The sequence below is a fragment of the Dipteris shenzhenensis genome, chromosome 23 (genome assembly GCF_047967505.1).
Source record: "Dipteris shenzhenensis isolate YYH24624 ecotype China chromosome 23, Dip_SZ_1.0, whole genome shotgun sequence".
Taxonomy (NCBI): Eukaryota; Viridiplantae; Streptophyta; class Polypodiopsida; order Gleicheniales; family Dipteridaceae; genus Dipteris; species Dipteris shenzhenensis.
In genome coordinates this window covers 28,509,699-28,536,904 of record NC_141618.1, presented here as the reverse complement: position 1 = coordinate 28,536,904, position 27,206 = coordinate 28,509,699, and the positions used below count along the sequence as shown (strand labels likewise).

Sequence of the window (27,206 nt, the reverse complement as noted above, 5' to 3'; positions counted from 1 at the left end):
CAAAATAACTCAAAACTATACCTAAAAACCACACGCTGCGCTGCTTGATCAAGCTCTGTTGCCTTCCTCTGTGCTCCTCCATCTCCTCTTCTCCCACTCTTGAGCTCAGCCTTGCCATCCCTGGATCTCAAGGAAGCAAACATATGCTTTCGTCCCTCCAACTTAATGTCCTCTATATATTGTTGCAATGTATAATCTTCCGTCAAATCAAGTGGCTGGGTCATTGCACAAAGTGCACATAAATCCTCCAAAGCCATTGATGATTGGATCTCCACTTTCTCAAGGAATGTCTCCTTTGTTAACCACCTACTTGGAAAGAAATCAAACTAGCACATCAAAGAAAGAAATCCAACTAAGCACATACCATCCTGGGAAAATATAGGATAGGCATGAAACACTTACCCTCTATACTCATTATCTCCTGCAGGCATAAAATACATCTCCCTCATCCTCTTGTTGGCATCGAGAAGTGATAGCAACATGAGTCTCTTCTCATTTCTCAACTCCGCATTAGCAAGATACTTTAGCTTGGATAAGGTAACAATAGAATCATGACTTTCAAAGCGCAATGAAAAAACCTTTTTCTTCCACACATCACCAAGTTTAGGATCAAGGATGTTGAGCACCTAGGATGATTCAGCATAAGCAAAAAGATAAGATACTTCACATTAAAAGCCATCAATAGCATTCAAGAAAAAGATGATCACATACCATTCCCATTTTATCCGAGTACTTTTTGTGAATTCTTGTACGCTCTTTGCGCTCAGCCTCTGCCCTCCTCTCTTCAGAAACTGTCTTTCCCACATGTTCTATTGCTTGCATAAGGTCTCCAGTGTATTCAACCTACGAAATCAAGACCCTCGAGAAATAGTGAATGGATACAATTAAAAATGCTAATCTTGCTAAATGAAAAGAATGAATATAATGAGAAATGTGAATACAATAAAAATGAGCACACTTGAAACACCAAACGTGCAAGATATCCTCTTGTCAAAGGGTACCATTGTTTTTTCCCTTTTGAATCCCTTGTCCTTGCTTTTTCAATGACTACACATTGTTCACTAGTCAAAGTACTAAGAAACAAGGTGGCATCACACTCACATATATTGTTTGTGTTAACAAGAGTGTCTCGTACACTAGGTTTAATGATAGCATGCTCATTCAATCTGCACATATAGACAAGGTTCAAATAGCATTCAAGTTAGTAGTTTTCATATCAAATCGTGCACAGCATCAAATAAAATATTTTAATGTACTTACGAATTCATTCTTTGCAATCCAGCAAGCAATGCAATCTCTGAAGTACGGCGAGGGTCTATCACTGTGCACATCACCCTAATGTGTCTTGACTTAGTCTCCATGTAGGCCTCAGAAATCAATTGCATCCATGCAGTGGTACGATGATTGCCCTCCCATACATAAAACATCTTCTTACACATAAACTGCCACTCTTTTTTACTTGCAAGCTCCTTTTCAAATTCACCTTCAACTTCCCTCCACAATGGTGTCCATGTTTCTCTGACTTCATTTGTGACTTTTGTTTCCTCCCCATTTGAAGTGCAAAGAGAAACAATGAAAGCCCCTTTTTCAGGTAAGTAACCTTCATATTGAAAAGCACTTTTAAGTGTTGCCACATCAGACCTCAAACCACGTACACGAGCATATGGAATCATCCTACACAATGGTATTCGTGGACACTCATCAGAGCCAAGGAGTCTGCATCTGCCAATGACATCACCTCCTCTTGCCATCTCCACCTCCATTTCTGCAAGATCGACATCTATCTCTTCATCCTCTTGTGGAAGTGACCGCTCAATTTCTTCATCCATACCTTGAATTGTAACACTATCCACTTCAAGAACCTCTCTTTCGTTCCCTACATTGTCATGGACAGATCCCTCACTCGGGGGGCACTCTCTTTTCCTTCTTTGTGCCCTTGCAGTAGTGGCAAGAGGAGGCTTTTTGAGATTCAAAACCCTCTTCTTGACCATGATTCCAAGACTGAAATCCACCAATAACAAAAAAGAAATCCATGATGAAAAAACAATCAATCCGTTATTTTTCAAGCATTTGCTATATCAAGGCAGGCCAAAATTCACCTTTTTGCTCAAGCCCCAACAAATGGCTCCAAGAGTAAGCACGAGCACAACACTAATATGCCCTCCTAAATCTGCACGAGGAACAACCTTTTGCACAGCGTATTAATACGCTGAGCTAAAACCTGCAAATTGCCTTGTTTAATGACATCTGAAATCTTGCCTTCCTCAAGCGCAAATAATATGGAATTTTCATAGACAAATCGTTTCCTAAAACACATCATTCTTGCCAACAAATCACCTCAATGGAGAATTGATAAAAGGCAAATTATAAAACCTTTGTAGCATGTGAAAATGGTAGAACATTTGGAAAAAAGCAAGATTAAAAGGTTTTCAACCATGGATTAATACGCGTGCTCTACCAATGAAAAAAATACGTTTAGAGCTTGCTTGAAAGGCCTTCATTCCAAACTTGTTACAATGGTACTTGATTTTATCTCCACGGCTCTAGGTTAGTTGGAGACGAAGATTTGATCAAAAAGCTTTGTGATCTGTGAGGAAGTGGCAATTCAAAGAGTGATTTAATTAAAGAGGAAGCGATAATTCAAACTAAGAGGAAGTCATATAAGCTTGCTTTGATACGAGAGTTCGGCACCGCGTATTAATACGCGGTGCTCAAGCCATGAAAAGGCGAAGATATATAACTGTTCCATGGATAAAGAGCTTGTAGAGAAGGCACTTTGGCACTTTGGCACTTTGTAGATAAGAGCGTATTAATACACTTTGGCACCGCGTATTAATACGCGGTGCTCAAGCCATGAAAGGGAGCTGCCTTACGTTAGAAGAAGAAGCAAAAGAAGAAGAGATCGGCATCCTCTTCTTCATCATTTTCTAAAATCAAGAAGAGGCGACTGTGGCGCTCATGAAAGATCAAAACATTTGGCAGAGTACTCAGAGGTGTTGAGGGGGCGCCCGCGAGTTGCTTGGCTAGAAATGGGGACTCGGCAAATGCTAAGAAGGGCAGTAAGGAGCCGACAGTCAGTAAAGAAGACAAGCATCACCGCCATCGACAGCCTAAGAACTTCACTGCCTTCCCTACATACTAAACATAACGACACAATGGACGCACTCGCGAAGGCACTTTTCTTTTCCCAGACACTCAGGTATGCAACATGCAAGACAGAAATACTAAAACAAACGAACGACTTAGACATCACGAGGCTCTGGAAGTTGGGAGTGATTCGGACCGACCTCGACCTGTTGCATTTTCGACGGAAGTTGGGAGTGATTCGGGGGTGAGGAAGAGAAACATTTGCTGGAGACCTTTAGAATTTTCGACAGAGATGACTACGGATTCATTTAGTGCAAAGCCCACAGTGAGTCCTTTCGCAAGCGTTGAGCACTGCAATGGCGCCATGGCGCTGGCTGCCTCTTCGGTGTGAATTCTATTTCTCGTTTGCCAAGCAGAGATAGTCGAGTGCTTCGTTTTGATTTCGTCACGTAGGAAATTAAGTTCTCGAGTGCTTCGTTTTTATTTCGTTTTGATTCTAGCACAGGCCTGTGAATCGAGCCCTCATTTTCTGGGAGCTGATCAATGAATTGACAAGTTTCAACAACGCTAACAGACAAGTAAGAAACGGGCAGAAGAATCGGAAAGGAATGCAAACAGAGAAGCGTACCAGGCTCGTGAAGGACCTTATGGAGCTTTTGAGAGCTTTTAGTAGAGCCTTACGTTGCAATCGAGGTTTCGGTATAGCTTTCGTAGAGCTCGTGAAGCCTTCTGGAGCTTTCGGTAGAGCTTTCGGTAGAGCCTTACGTTGCATGCGAGCTTTCGGTAGAGCTTTCGGTAGAGCTTACGGTAGAGCTTACGGTAGAGCTTACGTTGCCGTTTAAGTTGTTTACGGCAACGTTTAACAAACTTAACGTAGAGCTTACGGTAGAGCTTACGTTTCAATGGCTTGAGTGCTGTAGAGTTTCGATGGCTTGAGAGCTTATGTTTCGATGGCTTGAGAGCTGTAGAGTTTCGATGGCGAGAGAGCTGTAGAGTTTCGATGGCGAAGGTGCCGTTTAAGTTTCCGAGCGAGTTGATGTCCAAGCCCGAGTACTCCAAGCGATGTCGATGTCGAGGTGCAAGCTTGAGAGCACTCCAAGCGATGTCGATGTCGAGTACTCCAAGCGATGTCGATGTCGAGGGAGAGCTTGAGAGCGAAGATGCTTGAAGCTTGAGAGCTTGAGAGCGAAGATGCCTGAAGTGAAGATGTCGAGGGAGAGCGAAGATGTTGAGGGAGAGCTTGAGAGCTTGAGAGCGAAGATGCCTGAAGTGAAGATGGAACTGACAGTTTTCTGTATTGAACGTCAGTTTTCAGTATTGAACGTCAGTTTTCATTGAGTTAGGAGCGTCAGTTCTTCCAGTTAGGCAGATGGAAGCCGCGCTCGGTTAGTTCTTCCAGTTAGGCAGAACACTCGGTTAGGTAGAACACTCGGTTAGGTAGATCATTATCATGATAGTCAGAAGATCATAGTTTTGTTGATGGATCATAAATAGAAGATCATGATAGTCAGAAGATCATAGTTAGAAGTTGGCATGATAATAGAAGTTAACGTGAAGTTAATAGAGCTTCAATATCGACATCATCAGTTGGTGGCTCATTGCATGAGTTGTAGGAGTGGTGGGCTAAGGTCGAGAGATTGATGGGCAGAGATTAATGTGATGTCGATATAGCGCATCATGTACAAGTTCACAGAATAAATTCGTATCCACCTTTGCAATATAATAATAATATCAATTTAAAATTATAAATTTAAGATTCATCCTTGTCACCTTTCTCCACTTCTCGTCACCTTCTACATTTCTCCACTTCTCGTCACCTTCTACATTTCTCCACTTCTCGTCACCTTCTACTGCAATTCTCAAAGCTCTCCATTTCTTGACACCTTCCCCAAGGCCTCCCCTTCTCGTCACCTTCTACTGGCTTTGCACTTATGTTCTTCTATCTAAGACAATAGAATGGCACCTCAAACTATTCTACTAAAATATTTGCACTCTCAAACACTTGCTATTAGATATGATACTGAGTTTTGTGAGGTTGCATTAACAGACATTAAGGACCATTTTGCCATTGGAGATCAAGAGATTCAAGTACATCAACAGATTGGAATTGAAGATGTTGCTATTTGTCAACCTTTGGTGGATTTGGAAGGGGGAGAGAAAGGGTTCAGATTGGATGGCCGAACCCATCAACATTTCATGGTGGTCGTAAGAAAAATAGTGTCAAATGCATCATCAACTTCTGTTGAAGAGGTGAGTGTACTTACAATTTTGCAAAGGCTTCCATTGTCTAGCTCTTTGCATGTCGCCTTTTCAAGTGCGCAATCGATGCATGTCGTGCAAGAACTTCCAGCCAGATATGATGGATATGTTTTGTTTGAGCTACCACCAATAAGTTCAGGCTCTCCTATGAAAGGAATGGATCAGAGGTGTGATGGGCATATTTGGACAGAGTATACGACAAGCACACAAGAGTTTTTTAGAGGTGTTGTAAGATTTAGCAGATGTGGAGGTTATTTGAGGTGTTATAATGTGGATTGTGCTTACAATGAGCGCACTGGTTTAGTAAATGAAACACAGTGGAAAGGCAAGCTAAAGAAGACACCCTCTGTAGGGCCACTCAACAAGGAGATAGGAACATTAGTTTGCAAGCATTGTGGTGAGTCACCAGAGTGTGTAGAACCATGTGCTGCAATCATGTACTATTGTCTCCCGCATGACCGTGAAAGAGTTACCAGATGCGCAATTCATATGGGTATGCACAACCACCCAGTGGAACAAGGGATCTCGAGGCAAAAAAGACAACATGTAGAGGACATGGTTTTGATGCGTGCTAAGGTGTCTCCAAATGCATCCTGTAAGAACATTGAGATGACAGTTACAAGAGACATATTGATGGATATGTTGCTTGTTGATGAAGACACTAAGCATGAAGAATTAACTGAGACAAGGCTAAATGAAATGCTGGAAACAATAACCCCTTTGTGCCATCGGAGGCGCCTTCAAAGATCTATTGAGTGTGCAAGAAAGAATTCTTCCATTGGTGATGGAGGCTTGGATGCAATCCTTGCCTTGAAGAAGAGATGTACTTATCCTTTCCTGCAAAGTATATTGTTTCCTGGCCAACTACAAGATAAGAGTCAACCTCATATTTTTAAAATGTCCTCTATAGGCCCTGCCTCTGGAGTAGATCTTGTTAATAGAATGAGGCCTGGGGGAAATCTTGGTCAAATGTGGGTGCATTTTGATCACATACAACGTGTTAAAGGGTGGGCCACTATGGCTGCTCATGTATATGACCCCTATATACGTGAGCTATTGACCATTGCTACATGTGAGTTCAAAGTACAGAACACAGATGCACAGGTGCAATTTTGGCACATGTTAAATGAGCAAATGTTGCAAAATGGATTTGAGAAACCAGACTTTCGAGGGTTTATGGCAGATAGTGCTGGTTCAAATTGGTTGGCTGTAAGGACTGTGTACAATGGAGGGCCGAAAAATAGAATGGAGGGAAAAGAGAGAACTTGTATTTTCCATTGGGAAATGAGTATGGTTGATCACACAAGACGCTGCATTACCTCCCAGTTTCAAGAGGAACACAAATCATTATGTCGAAGTTGGAGAAACGCAACCACAGATGCCGCAGCAGATGAATGGAAAAATAGGATTAGAAAGTTTTGGTCTCCTAGCCATGTGAAGGAAGGTGAATTGACTGTCCTCCAAGTCTGGATGGCCTTTTGGGACATTCGTGTTAGTCAATGGGGAGGCATGTTCTTAACGCAACATGAAAATGTTGGCTTTGTACCTACAGTAAATCTATCTGAGAACAAGCACTCTAGCATTAGAGCGGGTCATGGGTTGCAAAAATATGTGTCTCTATACGAAGCTTCAGTTTCAGATCTTGCAATGAGTGCTTTACAAAGTGCCCATTATCATGCATACATGTTAGGAAAGCACTCTGGGACTGGACCAGATTTGGAGGTGTTGCGAAGACGAGTTTCTGAGGGTAATTCAAGTAGAGCACAACAAAATAAGCTTGTGGATTTGACAGAGGTTGTGCTAGAAGAGGCTGGATTGAACTCTCCAGAGTTGAAGAGACCCATGACTGAACCCTTGACAACAAGAAGAAAGAGGGGTTCAGGATTACCTATTGAGGAGCATGAACTAGACAGTCATCGTCCAGAGTACATCACAGTGACAACAAATAGAGTGCTTGGTAAAAGAGGAAAGCCAAATATAGCAAGCCATTTAGGTCAACCAATTTGTAAAGAGACAGATGTGCATGTTGCCAATTGGGCAATACGGAGAACTGATCCACACAGTGTTGTCACATGCTTTGGGTACATGAAAGATATGCGAAGGAGGTGTGGGGTGTTGATTAATGCACAGGGTAGAGAGGCTGATCATGGAGTGCCTGCACCATGCTTCAAAGGTAGAAGACAACATCCAAATGGAATCACAGAGCAATTTATTTGGTTTTGCAATACAACGGTGACCCATACTTGGAACGTGGATCGATCTATTCAAGGTGTGCCAGGGGATTCACCTGGTGTGTGGAAGATTGCTGAAGGAACCTCTCTAAGTATTGAAGAGATAGCTGAATTGATAAAAGCAGGCTTTGTCCTTGAGGATGTTGGGCAAGGTGATCCAGTGCAACAAGGCAACACAGTAAGCCATGCACGTCCATGTCATCGTGATGGAAAGATTGTGAGATGGAGATCTAAATTGAGTAAGGAATTCAAAGAAAGGATTGCGAAGGCAATGATAGAAAGTGGCGAGGTTTTGAAAGAGGATATCATTGTTCCAAATGTGTCTCATGTGTTTCACGTGCGGACTCCAGGCTCAATAGCTAAGAAGGTTAGTTATGCTGTGACAATTGCGGAGTTTCCACGTTGCACTTGTTTGGACTTCGCACAACGTGATGCAAAAAAGAATGCATACATGCCTTGCAAACACATATACTTCATATTCATTTCGGTGCTCGGTCTCGTTGCAGAAGTCCATCAATTCATGCATCAGGCTGCACTTACAAAGGTGGAGTTGTTTCATGCCTTAGCCGGTGGTAGAAACCTTGCACGCATGGAGTAGGTGCACAAGAAGGTGGCAAAATCCTAACATGTGCAGAGTGTATGGAGAATGGTGGCAATGTATGGGAGATGAAAAGAGATCCCTGTCTCAATTTTGGTAATGTTTTACACATACAATAACAAGGATTTGTGGGTTTGGTATATCAATACCTTTAGTCTTTACAAATGTTTGAAAGTAAGTAGAGCCAAACAAGTGTGGAGTAGATGAAAGAGACATCTCTATATTTCTTTAGTATCTATTGCATAAACATGTCATGGACACTTTTTGTAAGTGCAAGGTCGATGGGTTGTGATTTTCATATACATGGAAATAATGAAGATCTTTTGGTTTGGACTAGCTTCAGTACCTTTGGTATTTCACTCTACTGTGCATGAACTTTTTTTCCATTAAAATACTGGATGCATTATGAAATATGCTCCACTACATAAAGCAAGTACGTGAAAGTGGACTGATGGGATTTGATTGGTTGAGAACTAATTTGGCATCACTGCCTGCCTGGCTTAATTCTTTGCATGGCTTCCTTGCTGTTACTAAATGCTTTCTCTAATGGCTTACCCCATTTCCATAAATTTAAGGTGCCATGATTAAGGAGACTGTGAAACTCTTCTATCCTCAGATTATTCATGAAAAATGTGTGTGGCTTTGAAGTACAATACAGTGTCATGCAAAAGCCAAAATAAAAGTTTATTTCTATGCTCATATGATGTTAGGATAGACGGATAGAAGGTTGGGAAAATAATCCAAAAATTGAAGCTTCTTATGCTCCTTTTATTTGTTGTAAATAAGAAATAGATACATATATAGATAGATTTTGATCATCCATGTGAAAGGTAATACATATATAGACAGATTTCGTTCATCCATGTGAGAGGTAATGGATCTTTAGAGGTGCCTATAATGAGAAATAGGATGCTTAGAGCCAACAGAAAGGAGTAGTAACTTTTCCTACACCACACTTCTGGCCCTTTCATGTTTTCAGTTGTATTTGATGTTGGTGACAATATTCTTTCGCTAATACAATAAATGAATGATTTGGATGGTCTGCTCGCTTTTTTATGCTCGGTGTAATAGCTCTGCTCGGTTTTTCTTGCTCGCTTTTTGGTAACCCTCCCATGGTCGAGAGCTTGGGAAGGCTTATTGTATGCACTAGTATGGAAAGGTTTCTCTAGAAGGACATGTACTTTCTACAATAGAGACGCATCTGGATTTTGTCAATTTGGAGAGATTCACCAATTAGAGAGGAGACTATTAAAGGAGATCTTCAACTAAATAATTTAAGGGAATCAAATTTTAGCAAGACCTATGGGACAGACGAGCATGGAACAATTATCAATCTCTGATATGGGACTATAGAATTAATAGATTTGGCTTAATGCTTATTCAAGAGAGATGGAGTCTTTGAGGTAAGGACACCCTAACCTAGATGGAAGAGAGGCTCGAACAGTCTCACATAGAGTTTAGTTGGGTCGGGACTAACAACCTTCTTCAGGTTCTAGTTCCTAAACATTGGATGAGCAGATTTGAGAGGATTTGGCTTTTTGTTTGGATCTTACATGGGATGGCTATATGTGATTGATCAGCACTAAATTGTAATTCCAAACAAATCTATTAGCATAAGACTACCCCACTACAAGTGCAATAAGTGCTATTTGTTTGAGTATCCTTGCCACATATAGCTTTATGAGGAAGCTCTTACAATAGAATACATCTACTTAGTTTTTTATGTTATGAGTTGAGGGTATTTCCTTAACAATGGAGGGAATTGAATATATATTGCATGTTTATATGCTTCTATTTTTTGTCAAAAAACTAATTAATGAACCTCGAGTTATCCCACTAGACAAAATATTTTGTCTAGTCTTATATGGATCTATATTCTTGAACATTGATGAACGTAGAATGATGCCAAATTCCAAACGAAGAAATTCACATAAAAAATAGCTCCTTTTTTAAATGTAGCTATCAAGGAGCTTCAATTCTTCTAACCGTGCATCCAGTGGGCCATATTAAAGACTCACATCATGCCATACATGTTGATTACTACTTTGCCTCCTTTGGTAGGATGCTAGAGTAGGCTATTCCTTGCTAATCCATGAGATGTCCCTTGCTCCTAGCAAGAAGCAATATTTGAAAGTGGATTACCGTGTGTCCATGTATTTAGTCAAGTGTGGAATCACAATAAACAGTGTAATTTTTGTCATGGCCCCTCCTTAGACAAACAACCCATATATATTTTGGAGGAAGTATCATGATGTTTAGAATATCATCAACTTAGAATCACCATCAATTTCTTGTATGGAGATACAGGTTTACATCTGACAAACTCCATATTAGAATGATCCTAGCAATTTAGTAATCATTAATCCTCTGGTACCATTGATTCTCTACCAATTTAGTAATCATTGATCATCTGGTACAATGCTCATGGAGCCTATTTTAGCCTATACAATGCTTTCTTGAGTCTGCAAACTTTGTCCTCAAAATTTGGGTGGCTTCTCCATGTAAACTTCTTCCTTGAGGTCTCAATTTAGGAATGCTAGCTTGAGATCCATCTAGAAGATGGACCACTACAAATTGGGACACCAACAATACAATCACCATCCAAATCATCTCCATTGGCACTGTTGGGGCACCGTTGAAGCAAATGTCTCTTCATAATTGAGATCTTCCATCTGTACAAATCCCCTTGCCACCATCATGGCCTTATACTTGTCAAGTGTACTTAATCAATTGGAGAAAGAGAACACAATCACACCATGAAAATGACAACAGAATGGGTACAATCTCCCCCTCCCTAGATGAGTGGCTCACGCTTCCTCATCTAGAGTATTTATGATTTTTCATAAAAGCACCAAGGAGCCAAAATTATCCCTCTAATCCAAAAATGAGGGATTTGCTTTACATAGCCATCTTAGGGCCCAAAATGATTTATGTCCTCAACAAAATATATTACTCAAACTTGCAATAAGTAAACAAATACAAAATTGGCCCATGGCCAGATATAATGCGCTGTGCAACACCTTGATCAGTACCCTCGCACTAACTCCAATCCTCGCTATGAGTTCCATCACCTGTACTCAAGCCGCCAATTACATTAGTTATTAACAATCGATTGATTGAATCACCGAATCAACCGATCCCAACATAACCGTGCTCAAAGCACAATAATCAAGCACAATACCAATAACACTAGCGACATTAGTATTAACATGGAATCACCCACAATACTGATCATCTAGCATGGCAAAACACAAGCTAGTCAGGCGTCCCGAACTAACCACACAAAGTATCCACTAGGACCCCCGCTGCGTCCGGTGCGCTCCTATGGAGTACTTTGCCATAGTCACACTCGACTAGTCCAAAGCAAGATATATCGTAAATATAATTTTCGTAACATCCCTCTTGCTTGGATTGCAACTGACCTCAGTTGTGTGTTTGATTATAGGAACTAGGGAGGTCTGGAAAAGTTCGAAAGAACCACTCAGGTATCCACTGAGCATCATCTCTTGGATGGTTCTTAAATTTGAGCAAGTATTTAGTATAGACATTTCCTTTTCGGGTCGAGGTTTGTTGATCAACAATGCATTCGGGTTCTAGAATTTCTTCTTCATCAACAATCAATGGGGCCTCTTCATAGATAGGATGAATAGATAAAGGTCCTTTGAAGGACTTGAAGAGGTTGATATGGAAAGCATTATGTATTTTATAATTATCAGGAAATTCAAGCCTATAAGCTAGATCATTGATTTTCTGAATCACCTTGAATGGTCGATAAAAACATGGCGACATCTTGATTACTGGCCATTTCTCAACACTCTTCAATCTTCTTTTCTCAATTCGAAGAAGTACATAATCGCCTTCTTTAAAAAGCATGTTTTTCGTTTCTTATTAGCTTGTTTTGTGTACTTCTCTTGAGCTATTGCAATTGCTTCACTTAGTGCCTAGATTATGAAATAATGCAGTCCAGAAATTACTACAAAACTTCGAATCTCGATCAGACACACTATAGTCTTTGGCAAGCCATGATGAATAAAGTCTTCTTGCATGGGATGAAATAAGCTTGCTTACTAAAGCGATATACTATCGTCCAAATCATATCATTTTGATTCACTGTAGTGGGAAAACCTGTTATGAAATCCATAGATATTTGTTCCCAAGGTTGCGTAGGAATAGGCAAAGGCATTAGCAATCCTCGGGTCTTGCCTTTGTAACTCTTGATCTTTTGACAAGTGATGCATTCGGCTACAAACTTAGCCACATCTTTTCTTATAGTAGGCTAATGGAATTCTCTTGCTATCACTTGTAAAGTGGCAGTCACTCCCCTATGTCCCATATATGGTGGTTGGTGCATTTCCTCCATTACAATTTCTTTTGATAAAAGAGGTATCCATCAGTGCATGAATAGTCCAACATAGGATTCCAATTGTTATTTTCTAATTTGTTCCATATATCGGAGAAGTCTAGACCCCCTTGATAAGAATTCTTCATACCTTCAAAAGGCTGGGTCTCTACAGTAGTGATGTGATTAATACTTGGCTTTCTGCTAAGAGCATCAGCAACTACATTTTCCTTTCCAGGTTGATACTGAATCATGGGCTGAAAACTCTGTATAAATGATGCCCACTTAATGTGCCTATCGGATATAAGCGGCTGGGTCAACAAATGCTTGATACTTTGCTGATCGGTTTTGATAAGAAAGTCATATTCCATCAAATAATGTTTCCACATTCGTAAAGCATGCACAACAATGGTTAATTCTTTATCATATGTGCTATAATTGCATTCTGCTGGTTTTAATTTTCGACTCTCATATGCTATTGGATGTCCATCTTGCATAAGTACGGCTCCCATTCCATATCCACTAGCATCGGTTACAACTACAAAGAATGGTCTAGAGAAATCGGGTAGTTGCAACACAGGAGCTTGTGTGAGAGCTTCTTTTAAAGCTGTAAAAGATTTATCTTGGCGCTTAGTCCATAAGAAATGCTTAGCTTTTCTAAGAAGGTCTGTCAATGGATGTGCAATGTATGCGAAATTCTTGACAAACTTTTTGTAAAAGCTACACAATCCTAAGAATGATCTCAATTCATGTATATCTCGGGGTTTAGGCCATGTGACTATGCACTCAATCTTCTTTGGATCTACTTGAATCCCATCGACGGATACAATGTGACCCAAATACTCTATCTGATCTTGAAAGAAACTGCTCTTTTCAAGATTTATGTACAATTGGTTTTCTTTCAAGAGTGAAAAGACTAGCTTCAGATGTTCCTTATGTTCCTTAACATCTTTGCTAAACACCATAATATCATTGAAAAACACTACCACACAATCTTGGTGTTTAAGAAAGACTCGGTTCATCATTCTACTAAAAGTACCTGGAGCATTAGTTAGCCCAAAAGGCATAACTAAGAACTCATAATGTCCCGTTTTCTACCCAAAAGGCATAACTAAGAACTCATAATGTCCCGTTTTCTAAAAGCAGCCTTGTATATATCCTCTTCTACCATACGAACTTGATGATAGCCGAATTTGAGCTTTATCTTATTGAAGACCTTGGCCCCTTTCAATTTGTCCAGAAGATCATCAATCCTAGAGCTTGGATATCTGTTCTTCACTGTGATTTTGTTCAGTGCACGATAGTCTATGCACATTTAGTAGGTTCCACTTTTCTTTTTGACTAATAAGACAGGTGCTCCATAAGGAGAACTGCTAGGTCTTATCAATCCTCTCTCTATCAATTCCTCCACTTGCTTTTGTATTTCCTTTTGCTCTAGCTGGTTGACTCTATAAGGAGCTTTGCAAGGTGGAGTGTTGCCCGGTAGGATTTCTATCCTATGATCTTCAGGTCGGGAACATGGTAGTCCAGGCAGTAAATCCTCTAAGAAACAATCAGAAAATTGAGAAAGAAATTTTTGGTGCATAGGCTTAGTGTTTGACTGAGTAGCCGTAACTGTATTCACTAAAATAAGATATGTCTTCTCACATTTTCTAATTGCTCTTTTGGCTTGGGTGTGGTTGAGTAAAGGACTGACCTCAGATTTCATTGAACTTTTCAGACATATCTCTTGTTTGTCCTTCTCAATCCACATCTGATGTGAATCGTAATCTATCTTAGGATTGTATTAATGCCTCCATGGCATTCCTAAGATGATGTCCACTCCCTATAGGGGTGCCACTAGAAACTCTCGTGTATCCTTGTAGGGTTTGATTGAGATTTCAAGATTCTTGACTTCTCTAGTGCAATTGTATTTTGTTTTGGTAAAAGCAGCTTTGACCTTATAGTTAGATGGGAAAGACTTTAGGTTTAGCTTTGCTAAGGTCCTTTCCGAAATGAAATCATGTATACTACCATCATCATACAAAATAACAACCTCTTTGCCATTAATAAAAACTTTCATCTTTAGAAGAGCATGACAATTATACTTACCTCCCTCTTGCTTGGCTGCTTCGTCATCAATCATGTGCACCTTCGCCGTCGGGGTCTTCTTTCTTTCAGGACACTCAGTGGCTATGTGTCCCAGCTTGTTGCATTTGAAACACCTTATTTCTTTCTTTGGAAAAGTCCCACCATTTGGCTTCGAAGAAGAATCTGTCTTCTGTGGAACAAAACCATTTTTAGATTTAAAGAAGGGCTTTTTATCAAATCTCTTTTTCTTATGGAAGGGTACATGCCGTTCCAGATCTTTTCCTTCTTTTGGGATCCCATTCTTCCTTTCACAATTCATTGCAAGAGAAATTACTGAGCTTAGTGAGTGAGGATGAAACATGTTAATCTCGGCTCTCAACTTAGACTTTAGACCTGCCACATACTTCCTGCATTGATCACGCTCATTAATTTTCTCTAAAGACTGTAATTGGATCAACGTTTGCCAAAATCTATCAGTATATGTGGAGATCGTTTCCTTATCGAACTGCCTGAAAGTGTCCCATTGTTGTCCAGCTTTTGCTTTGAAATGTGAGGGAAGGAAATCTCGCTTGATGAGCTTTTGAAAAAACTTCCAAGATTTTGGTTGCCTTTTACTATGCTTAGTAATGTTCCACCATAGTGCAGCTCTCTCTACTAAATGATTTGCAGCACATTTAATCTTATCTTTTTTAGATAATTTCTCCCCCGAAAAATAATCATCTAGCTGACTGATCCAAGACAATACAGTGCATGCTTCTTTCTTTCCATCAAAAATTTTGAAATGAGAAAGCTTTTCTACTTATCTTACTCTTCTTCCTCGAATTTTGTGCTCTCAGTGTGGCTTTGACTGTCCTGATAATAGTATCATCGTCAGAATCATCATCGGATAACTCATCATCAGATGAATGTCTCTTTCTTCTCTTACCATTGATTTTCTTTTCCAATCTCTCCCTATGCTCACGCTCATCGGCCAACTGTGCCTGAAGTGCATCTAATTGCTCTTGGAGCGTGGGTGGTTGTGGCTGATGCGCCATGATAATGTAATAAGTACAAATGAAGCAGAGCAAGAAAAAAATAAAGATACTAAGTGTATGAGAATTAAACGGATGAAAAAGTGCGTTTCAAGTGTATGGTAAGAAATGGATGGTGGAAGATACTAAGTGTATGAAATATAAAGCAAAAGAAATCACTTATCTCGCTCTTTGATCGGAGGTAGAAAGGACTAGAGTGGGAGATATGTGACCAATGATGTCGCTTGAAGTCGCCTTTGCGCTCGACTGATCTCCAATTAATTGCTCGGTGATTTGTGGTTCCAATCACCCTCTTGATTCAAGCTTCTTCAGATTTTGCTTTGCCTTTTCTTCTTCTCTCTCTCTTTTTTTTAAAAATACGCCTTTGATGGTCGATGAAACGGCCTCGTACTTTGTGTTGCAAATCGCCCAAGAGAGAGGGAAAACGTCTTCTTTTTTAGAAACTTAGAGTGCGCTCTTTTTTTTTTATAATAAATAAAACAAATCCTTTGAAGGACCCTTGGAGGGGTTATTTTCCCAAGGGCGATGGCGCAAAAACTGTCGCTGTCTGCATCCACACGATTCTACAAAGGTCCGAGTCAGCCCTCAAATTTGAAGGCGGCAACACCCTTCAAAGGGGTTTTTACTATTCCCAAGAAGGGAAATAGAGAGATCTGGAAAAATTACAAAGGAAATGCCACGTCACCCTTCAAAAGTACAAGAAGGATAGCTCTTAAATTGCCCTTCAAAATGAAATTCTAGGCTACCCTTCAAATTTGACGGCTGGTCCGAGTCTTGAAGCAAACTCTGAGCTTGCACGGTCAGCTGACTGCTGGTCTCGGTCAGACGCTACTCAATGCTCCGTAGTCCGTGAGAACGTGATGGATTGGTGGGTGTGCTGACCGGAGTCCTGCAGTGGGCGCGCTGACGCTGATGAGCCAAAAGCGGGCTGCTGCGGCTGCTGTCCCTGCACTCCGCGGGTAGGCGCGCAGATCGAGAAGAGTCTTCCAAGGTCTCTAGGCGGCTGACCTTTGCCGCTGTCACTGTGCGCGGAGTCAGAGGGCCAGAGGCGATGGATTAACGGCATCGCCAGGCCACATTCTTGTAGAGCGACACAAAGGTGAAGCTCCCGGTCCCCGGACAGTCTGCAGCAGGCGTGCGGAGATCCCAAGGCAAGAGGCTATGCAAGCAGAGACAAAACGGGTGCACAACCTAAGGCGGCGGACAGATGGCGCAGGGTCTCTGTAGTGAGTCTGCTACTTTGCACAGTGCAGACGCGTGGCGTGATGGCCGAGGCACGCTGCTCCAATTTGATGATGTCTCTTCCCACGTTCGCGGTAGCTGCTCCAAGGCTTGCACAAGGTTAGGCAGGGAGGAGTTAAGGCTTTAGCCTTTAGTAGAGCTTTCCAGTTCCTTGAAAACACACGCGCGGTCAATTTTTTTTTTCCCGATTCTGCACAAGAATGAACTTGTCCTCTAGGAATCTCCACAAAGCTTCTCTCTCCAAGGTGTCTTTTTTTTTTTCGAACCACGAGGTAGCCTTCCTCCTTCACAAGGGCGTCACCAAGGCTCTGATACCACTGAAACCAGAAGGTAATTATCTTCACACAAATTCACCACTTAATCAATTGGAGAAAGGGAACACAATCACACCATGAAAACGACAGCAAGAATGGGAGATGAGTGGCTCACGCTTCCTCATCTAGAGTATTTATGATTTTTCATAAAAGCACCAAAAATGAGGGATTTGCTTTACATAGCCATCTTAGGGCCCAAAATGATTTATGTCCTCAACAAAAAATATTGCTCAAACTTGCAATAATTAAACAAATACAAAATTGGCCCATGGCCATACATAATGCATTGTGCAACACCTCGATCAGTACCCTCGTACTAACTCCAATCCTCGCTATGAGTTCCATCACCTGTACTCAAGTCGCCAATTACATTAGTTATTAACAATCGATTGAACGAATCACCGAATCAACCGATCCCAACATAACCGTGCTCAAAGCACAATAATCAAGCACAATACCAATAACACTAGCGACATCAGTATTAACATGGAATCACCCACAATACCGATCGTCTAGCATGGCAAAACACAAGCTAGTCAGGCGTCCCCAACTAACCACACAAAGTATCCACTAGGACCCCCGCCGCGTCCGGTGCGCTCCTATGGAGTACTTTGCCATAGTCACACTCGACTAAAAATAATAATGTCCAAAGCAAGATATATCATAAATATAATTTTCGTAACAATACACTAAGATAACTTTAAGCAACCAGGCTCGTGATACCAAATTGAAATCAGCTTGTTAAGCAACCCATACGCTACACGAAAGCATAAAATGCATTATAACACAATAAGCATAGTAGTTTTCAGTCTTGTAAGATTCCCATATCACTTGACTTACAATTCAACCATCTTACTAAATTAGGCAACCTCCTCATTGGTTTGGTCAATAGATTAACAATCTAGTTGGTTTGGCTAGTGACCTTGTTAGTCCAATAACTGAAACAATGACCAACTTGTTGGTCCAATAAATTACAAACCAAAGCTCTAATTCCACCCAAACTCATATAATCTATGCTCCAATATGATGTCTAATCACACACCAAAGCATGTGCCAAAATATAATATATACCTTAATATAACTTGTTTGATAGGCTATTTATTATAACAGGCCTAAAATGCAAAAATGTGAGTACTCACCAAAGACAACTTCAACTACCATCAAAATCAATTAGGTTGTCAATCTATACATGGAACAAGTGTCCATCAAGCAATTCTTTTACAATTGAAGCTTCCATAAAAAAGTAGTCTCTGCAATGTTTCAAGGTGCTTGCGTTTTGTAATTTCACTTCTCTCATTGGAGCATGAGCTGAAGATGTTGTAACATGTGGAGCTCTAACTATATCCTTATCTTGCATTAAAGAACACTTGTCTAAAGGGGTTTGGAGAGATACATCTATGTTAAGGAGAACTTATACTCTCATCGCTCAAATAGTGTGATCCAAATCAAGTCTACGCAACCAAACACATCCACCAAAGAGCTCAAAGGTACATACCATCTTTATCATGGGTTCCAACCTCTCTCTCTCTCTCTCTCTCTCTCTCTCTCTCTCTCTCTCGCATCCACCAAATAGCTCAAAGGTACATACCATCCCTATCATGGGTTCCAACCCCTCTCTCTCTCTCTCTCTCTCTCTCATGTACACACATAATGCTTATGTAAGAACAACTTGGAGCCAACACATTGGACTAGTGGATACTCTACAATATGGACATCACCATTTTCAATAAGAAGGGAGGAGCTTGTGCTTAGCTCTATACTTGTGTAGTTTCGAATGTCCCTCCATAATGTTACATGTGAATCCTTCAATTTAGAGGAAAGAAAATGTTGAACATGTGCATCCTTGAATTTAGAGAAACGTGGAGCTCTAACTTAGGCTACATCCTTGTCTTGCATTAAAGAACACAACATTGGAGAGATGTATCTATGTTAAGGAGAACACATAATCTCATCGCTCACATAGTGTGACCCAACCACTCAAAAGCATTGTGGCTTTCACGCCTGCTATCTACCTATCTTAGTCTGCTCAACCAAATACACACATCCAGTAAAGAACTCTAAGAAACATACTTTGTATCATGCGTTTCAACCTCTCACTCTCTCTCTCCTCGTGTACACCAACAATGCTCGATGTAAGAACAACTAAGAGCCAACACATTGAAATGCACATCACCATTTGCAATAAGGAGGGAGGAGCTTCTGCTTAGCTCTATACACTGCTATATAGCTTTTTGAATCTCACATCTGCGCATCCTCGAATTTAGAGAAAAGAAAAAGTAGTACAGGGCATTTTTGACCTATAAAGTTTTAAAAAGAATCTTCTTTGATAGTAAGAACGTGGGCAACAAGCGAGGAGTTCGAGGAACACCTGTAACCAAAATGAACTGGGCACAAGTTCAACTATACAATCCTCGAGACGAGATGGGTTGAAGCACTAAAGAGAAAAGGGAATGGAAGGAAGAAAGGGGCTTGAGCACCTTGAAAATCATGCTGTTTAGTTGGAGTCAGGCATCTAAACACCTAATGATAGCGTTACTAAGAAACGCTTTGAAAAGTTTTGCAGAATTTGCGTACAATAGTGCCTTGAATCGTGTTTGGATTTGCTCACATTAAACCCATATCTCAGGATGTGCAAATAAGAACATATATCTCTTCCTGGCATAGGCGGATGCTAACTGAATTGATCAAATTATCAAATATTAGCGAATCGAGAAACTCCAAGGTGACCATCCCATAGCCAAATTGCCATTGCAGAAATGAGAACGTAGGCAAAGTATCTTTTTTGTGTGCCGTTCAAAAAGATCAATTCCTGCCGTCGAAAAGGGCTTCCCAGCATAGAACCCTGTTGAATTAGGAGGCTTTCTAGAGATCATGAAGTTAAAATTTGTAAGCTCATTCCGAAACTACAGTTGAGACTCTGCACTTTCTATTCCTGCTCGAAGAAGAAGCGAAAGAAGAACTGATGGTTCCATTTTCTTAGATTACAACTTCACTGCAATGTACAAGTTCCAATGAGAAAGTAACCACTGTCTGTAAAAAGTACTCGAGACATGCCTCTCTGTAACTTGGATGGATCATGGACTACCCGAACAATCGGATGCTGTTTCCAAACACCTGCTGAGATAAGCTCGATACCCTCTTAGATTTGGTTCTTGCCGATTCCTGATTGCTGTAGACTGACATCGAGCATTACATTATTGTGGCATGCGTAACCTTTTCTGCGAAAGACCAGGACTACGCTTCACCAAGCAACCCTGAGATATTCTGCATTATCCAAAGTTCATGCAACATACAAGCCTTCACTGCAAGTTTGTCTGCAATTTTCCTGCACCGGCTCGGCAGGTGAGCGGCTGAGATTGCAGGGCCAACAAGCGGCAGAGTCCCACTGAGGGCTATCTCAGCTGCAGTTGAGACCACCTCTGCTATAGCTATCTCAAAAATAATTTTTCCAAAGATATGCACCAGTGAGTCATGCACAGCTGTGAGCAATCCCTCCTTTGAAGCGATCTTTGTACTTAGCAGGTGCTTATTTGCCTCAGCATTAACCTTTTGAATTGCATCATCAGCATCTTCAATAAGTCCAACCTCAGAGCATGCTTTCAGAGTTAAGTAGAGTGTTTTGGTAAAAGTGAGCATGATTGGACCTGCAATGGGCAATAGCGTGCCTGCCACAAGATGCTCTGAAAAGTACAATGCCTGGTAGCGTTTCTTGACATTGCGAAAAGGCTCCAATACCTTCCCAACTTCTTCCTTCACAAAACCATGGATTTGAAGCTCATCGAGAAGTCCTTTTGGTTCAGAAAGATAGGCCTGTAGCAGAGGGAAATGCAAAGATCGAACGTTTTTCAAAACATCCTGCAAGTCGGAGCCTTCAAGTTTTGAATCAGTTGCTTTGCTTTCTGGCCATGGAATGCACACGATGAAGACTCTCACATCAAGACTGCCGCCCAAGCTAAGATCTCCCCTGTCATGTGAATACATACAAGCATCAAAAGTGAGATTTTAAAAGGATAATTTATCATGCCGAAAGCACAACACAGCTTAAACGAATTCGTTTGACTCAACAAATCCCACGGAACTACTGTAAGAGGCATCATCCGCTAGATTTGTTCTGTGAAGTCCGACCCTCTATGATTATATCAACAGCTCCAGGGCTTCAATGGTAATTCTAATTTTGAAAACAAAGGCTGGAGAATTCGCTAGACGGAACGGAACCTTGCCGGATTGCAGGCCTCTCATAATGCATTCAAGAAATATCGAAGAGACTCCCACCGTATTTCTTCCTCCAACTCTTCCAGGCGATCGTTCTGGAAAGTGGAGTCTGTAATGCGGACGAGGCTGTCGGCGTGTGTGCGGACTACGCAGAAAAATTTCCGGTGCTCTATTGCGAGGGACATGAGCTTTTGATCCTCCGGCGTAATCCGATTGTTCACCACAAAAATGATGGCGTTGGTCTCCTCTTCGAAAAGCCGATACACTTGTACAAAATCTTCCAGCTCGAGTTTAACACCATTGCTGCGAGCACCAAAGCAATGACAGGCATCTCAGGATACAGGCGCAGGACACGAATGCAGGAAAGATTGGTAATCGGACGCAAAGACTGCAGGAAAAATCACTCCGAATACCAGCGACGGCTCCAAGGCAAAGGATGCAGAAAAGAGCCGTAGGGAGATACCTACCATGGCTGGATCGATGAAAGTGCCATTTGGAGGAGGAAGCGACGGAGTGGCGGCCGTCGTATGCAGGGATCTCTCTGAACCGAAATCCATGGATGGAGCAGGTGGTTTCTTGGGCGGGGAGGGAGGAATTAGAGGAGTGGGAGATGGGGACGAAGAGCTGGGAGAGGAGGTGGTTGATGAGGGAGGCTTTACCGACGCCGGAGCGACCGACGACACAGATGGTGAAGGAGGAGGGGGGGGAGGGGGGGGAGGAGAGGAGGAGGTGAGTGCGGAGGCGATATTTGGATTGCCAATCGGAGTTGAGGCGGACGGAGGGGGCAGCTGCACGGGTGGTGACCATGGCGATGGAGAGGAAGAAGCGGCTATGGAGATGGCGAGCAGAATTGGCTATGGCGATGAAGAAGCTGCAAAAGAAGTTGATGAAGAAGAAGATGGTGACTATGAAAGAGTTTTGGTTCGTACAATAGCACGATTCCATTGGAATCTATGGATATATTTACCCGAAGCGTACTTTCCGGCCGGCCTTCTGTACCTTTTCTTTTATTTTCACTTATTGAGGAATCGGCGGTCTTCACTCCCTGTCCGGCCCGCCTGGAATGGTTCCCTCGACGACTTTTCGACATCCGAGAATGGATCACTCCACGCCTTTTCCCACATCAAGCATCTTGGCACTCTGTCAACGGCTGGGGTTGGCGGCGGAGAGATCCTATCCGTCCGACCTCTAGCCGTGTAGAATCGTACTCAATGCCCTTAAATTTGACCCGCACGATTCCGAGAATCATGATCTGAACTAGAAGCAAGGCGGTCAGACTTACTGCACACAAGGTCGAGAAAGACGCGACTGTGCCGGAAATGAGCGGGCAGAGGTGATCAATCGCCTCGACAGTCGTTGGCCACGGTGCCACGTGTACCCGGCAGCCCACCTCCCCATGCCGCTGTGACGGTCAAGAATCGTGCCCAGTCGTCGATCCTAGTCAGAAAACCAGGACAACTGGCCCCCAGCCTAAAGGGACAATCGGCTCCCGGTCAAAAAACTATGACATCCAGCTCCCAGCCTAACGGTGGTTGGTCGCCGGCTTGCTCGGTTTTCCTTCGAGAACGCTGCCTCTATTGCTTTCTGAGCCATATCTAGTCCGTTTCTAACTTGAACACAATCCCTTCCCCTAGTGAGAGGGCCCGCTCAAAGGGTTCAATGATTAACCTTGGTTGAATCATTGATGAAGATGACGATGATGTTGCCCAAAGAGTACCTTGCACCCTTCCTTGAGTGCCTCTCTTGGTGTACCCTTCATTTACTCATAGGGGAATGGGATGGGTCCAAGAGGTATATCGGAATGGGTCAAGGGATAGATTTCCTGGATCGACATCTGACAAGGCTGTTGTTCGCCACATTCTAGGCACTTTCGGACCCGGAAAAAGGCGAACCACAACCCATTCCCTCGAATAGAGGGCCCACTCAAAGGGTTAAATGATTAATCTTACATGAAACGTCGATCTGGAATGTGCTATGTTGGCTCATTTCCCTCTGAAAATGTCCACATCAGACGACAGAGATCAAATCTCCACCGACTACATATCTCCACCAATTGCAAACCTTTTCAGTATGAGAAAAAAACATCCCCCCCTCCCCCTCCCCCCCGTCCCCAACCCATTGACAACTAAACAATGAGGGGCACATACATCTCTTAGTGGCCTACACCACCAAGCAATACCAATCATCCATCAAAAGAAGGATATACATTTTTGGCCTGCCGTTAGGAAGCCTTAGTGAAGGTTCAACTTTAAGAAGTCAAAAATAATTTCTAGCATTTTCTAGATGTGTTTTTTTTTTCAAATTCTTTGATTGGTTGGTGTGTTGACTTTAGAGTATCTCTTTCAAATTTGGGTGTGCTTTTTTGGAAGTGCATTGATTCCCTCTCTCTCCTCTTCCATTTTTGGGCATGATTCACCCCTCTCTCTCTCTCTCTTTCTCTCTCTCTCTCTCTCTCTCTCTCTCTCTCTTCTCCTTCTTCTCTCTCTCTCTCTCTTCTTCTTTCTTTCTCTCTCTTGGCAGGCCACATGAATGATATTCATCTTGTTTAAGAAAAGAAGTGTATACATTTTTTAAGAAAAGAGATACATAATTTCACCCTGCCCCTTCCCCCCACCCCATCAGCAATTTGCAACCTACCACTCACCTTCTCATTAACTTATTCAGATATTGCTGAGGATCGAACCCATCTATCACCATCACCATCCAAACTTCTCATTGACTTAATCAAATGTTGCTGAGGCTCAAACCCACCTATCACCATCCAAACTTTGCATGAGATCTAGCATACATCTCTTGAGATCACTCTCCCCTTATTCCCTAAACATACCTCTCCTCACAACACATTCACCATTTATCCCACCTGCAAATTACAACACTTCCCTCAGAGAAAGCCCATTCTTTTGAGAACTACTATGGAGCCTTGCACATCGGTCCCTCAAAAGCGCTACAAAGACTACCAAGCATTGTGGGTGAGCAAGATATGAGCAAGCCATGTGTGCCAATTGGACTTACATAAATATACTTAATTGGGGGATCGAAAGAACTTTGTAAGTTTGTATAGAAAAAGGGCCATTTTAAGCAGAATAAACATTAAGGATATTTTCAAAAATACCTCTAATTTTCACAAACCCATTTTTCTCATGGCCCACTACCAAGGTACAAACCCCTCTGATACATAAAAGAAGGCTTTGTTAATAACTTTGCATTACAAAAATTTTAGACTCAAAAAGGGGCCCTGTAAGAGAGCCCTTGGGCTAGTGACATGGAAGGATAAGGTGAATAAAATTGGGCAAAATATTGGATAGTGGAGGGCAATAGAATATTGGAAATGGCCTAACTTTTCTATTTCTTTATTCAAAAGCCCAAAGTTTGATGTAGGCCTCCCACATGCTACCTCCACAGAGGATCACGTTTTTGAATAGTAAACCAAACTGAAAAACCTAGTTTCTCTACCAAACTTGCACCATTTTTCCTATTCGAACTACCACATCCTCTCATTCTCTCTCACTCCTCTTCTCTCTCCTAAGTAAGCTTATAGAGGCTTTCTTACAAGAAAGAGCAGTCACTACACTCTTAGTGTGTATAATTTTCTCCAAAGGATTGTTCGAAATAGATTTTGAGATGTTTGTTGGTACAATATAATTTATTTTGAAGCAAGATCCATCAACTTAAACCTCCTAGAAAGCAAGAGGGGCCACTGAGAATCAAGTACTATTTATTCAAAATTTTTTGATTTATTTTGATATGGCTGCTAGTCAATCATCCGTTTTGTCAGTTGCATTTGTGTGGTTGCCCGCTAAAGTGCCTTGCTTTGCTGGCATAGATAGGTTTGTTGGCTTGCTACAAAAGCCAAGGCCAGCCAGCATCAACAGACACAAAATCCAAATATGAAGCAAAAGGGAATGGCAGTCTCTCTCAATTGAATGAAAATGGATGGACACTATTCTATCTTTTCAATATAAAAACACTCCTAAACAAACATAGGCTTAGCTAAACTGGCTTTGATACCATGACAAGAGTTTGGGATCGTCGTGCTGATCCTAGTCTAACACTCAATGAGCATAAAGATCACGGAGGCTTAAACCATATACTGAAAACCATGAGGAGAGAGACACCAAGTAGAAAACACTCAATCTATTGCAAATGTGTGTGTTTAAAGCCCAAACAAGAAAGTGCGAGGATGATTGCAAGAATTGAAAAGGTGCTTTCAGATATGGGACTACACTCTGGGCAAGTCAAGATTACCAAACATGAGAAAATGTATGGAAAAATAGGCAATGTTCCTTGTAAGCCAAGTTTTGGAGGTGTCAAGGCTTTAAAATCTCTTTTCACAATGAAAAAGAATGATAGGCTCAAACGTGCTCATGGGTTAGATGTATGGCGAAAGTTACCCAGTTCTAGTTGTGAACGAGGGGGAAAGGGAAAAGAAAGATAGGAAAAACTATGAGTTTGGTTAGCTCTTGATAGCTTGGTATCTGTGCTACAAAAGAAAAGATTTGAAGATGAAGATGCACACCTTTCATCAATGCTATGACTGACTTTAGCCAGAATATGGAGATCGCTTGGAGAAAGAATCATTTTGCACAGTACATGGTAATCCCAAACTTACATATTAAGATATATATATTGATTGGTCCCATACTTATTAATTTGTTTTTTTGTTTGGCAGCACATTTATATGCCCATGCACCATACATGGCATGGCATTGTGGAAGCATTGGAGTGGTGTCCACTCAGGGCATGGAAAGATCACATTCATATAACAGAGCGACCCAAAATAGCCCCAGGTGTATGGAAATAAGAGTAGATGCAACATCAGCATTCAAAGAGTCCTTAGTATCCCATGTAGTGCAAGACTTCAACGCTTAACAAAGAAGAAGAATATACAATCATCAAATGCAAGATTAAATCATGCAGTCCTTAGTATCCCATGTAGTGCAAGACTTCAACGCTTAACAAAGAAGAAGAATATACAATCATCAAATGCAAGATTAAATCATGCAAGGTGACATGCAACCCATCATAGAGAATGGCCCATATGGGTGGAGTCTGATGAAATTGATGGTGTAGACTCTGCCAATGTGGATGCCCATTCATAAAGTCTAGAATTTATTTGTAATTCTAGTTCTATGATATGCACTAAAGTTAGTGTATTAGGCTAAAGAAAAAATTTGAGTTGTTCGATGTTAATTATATTTTTCTAGCTCTAGGTTGCATCAATTCTATGCTTTTGGAGTTTATGTTGAAAGCAAGTATTTTTAAAAAGTAGGGTTTTGGGCCCTATATAAAGTAAATGAATTGGACTAAATAAAGGAAAAATTGAGTTGTTGGATGTTAACTATAAGTTTTCAACTCAAAGTTGCACCAAGTTTATGTTCTGGGAGTTTATGTAAAAAACAAGTATTTTTTAAAATTAGGGTTTTGGGCCCTATATAAAGGAGTTGGTGCTCATTTTCATTTCATGTTTTAAGAGCTCCCACACTCCCACACCCCCTCCTAGTTGCCCCTAATACCCCATCCCCCTCTCTCCCTCTCGCACCCTCTGTCCCTCTCTCTCCATCCCCCATGGCCAGGAAAAAGCAGAAGGCAAGGAAGCTAGGACCGCCATTGATGCAAAAAGAAGAGGAGAGCTCCTTCAGTGACTCACCTCCCCCCCACCCCCCTCAGGACAACAATGCCAATGTGAGAAGCTTTGAGTGTGGAAGCCAGAGAGGCAACAGGAAGAGCAGGGCTAGGACACAGAAAGGAAAGAAGAAAGCGAAGGGACGTTCCAATGATGTCAGGAGCAAAGGTCGAAGAACAACCAAGAGCTCAAACTTCATC

At 41.6% G+C, this 27,206-nt stretch overlaps 1 protein-coding gene across 1 annotated transcript; it reads right to left on the bottom strand.

Annotated features, from left to right (window-relative positions):
* Positions 1-19,467: 19,467 nt before the first annotated feature.
* Positions 19,468-22,233, bottom strand: LOC147887216 (uncharacterized). The gene is made up of 3 exons (XM_087394040.1): positions 21,847-22,233; positions 21,444-21,686; positions 19,468-21,135 (listed from the first exon to the last, which is right to left on the bottom strand). Exons 1-3 carry the CDS (start codon positions 22,188-22,190, stop codon positions 20,406-20,408), a joined length of 1,317 nt encoding a protein of 438 aa, XP_087250166.1. The 5' UTR covers positions 22,191-22,233; the 3' UTR covers positions 19,468-20,405.
* Between the last annotated feature and the right edge of the window lie 4,973 nt (positions 22,234-27,206).

Excerpts from the sequence above, each read along its gene's own strand:
- LOC147887216 (XM_087394040.1), bottom strand. The coding sequence starts at position 22,190 with ATGGTCACCACCCGTGCAGCTGCCCCCTCCGTCCGCCTCAACTCCGAT. Across the intron at positions 21,687-21,846 it reads CATCGATCCAGCCATGGTAG|CAATGGTGTTAAACTCGAGC; the intron begins GTATCTCCCTAC and ends TGGTGCTCGCAG. Across the intron at positions 21,136-21,443 it reads GAGTTGGAGGAAGAAATACG|GGGAGATCTTAGCTTGGGCG; the intron begins GTGGGAGTCTCT and ends TTCACATGACAG.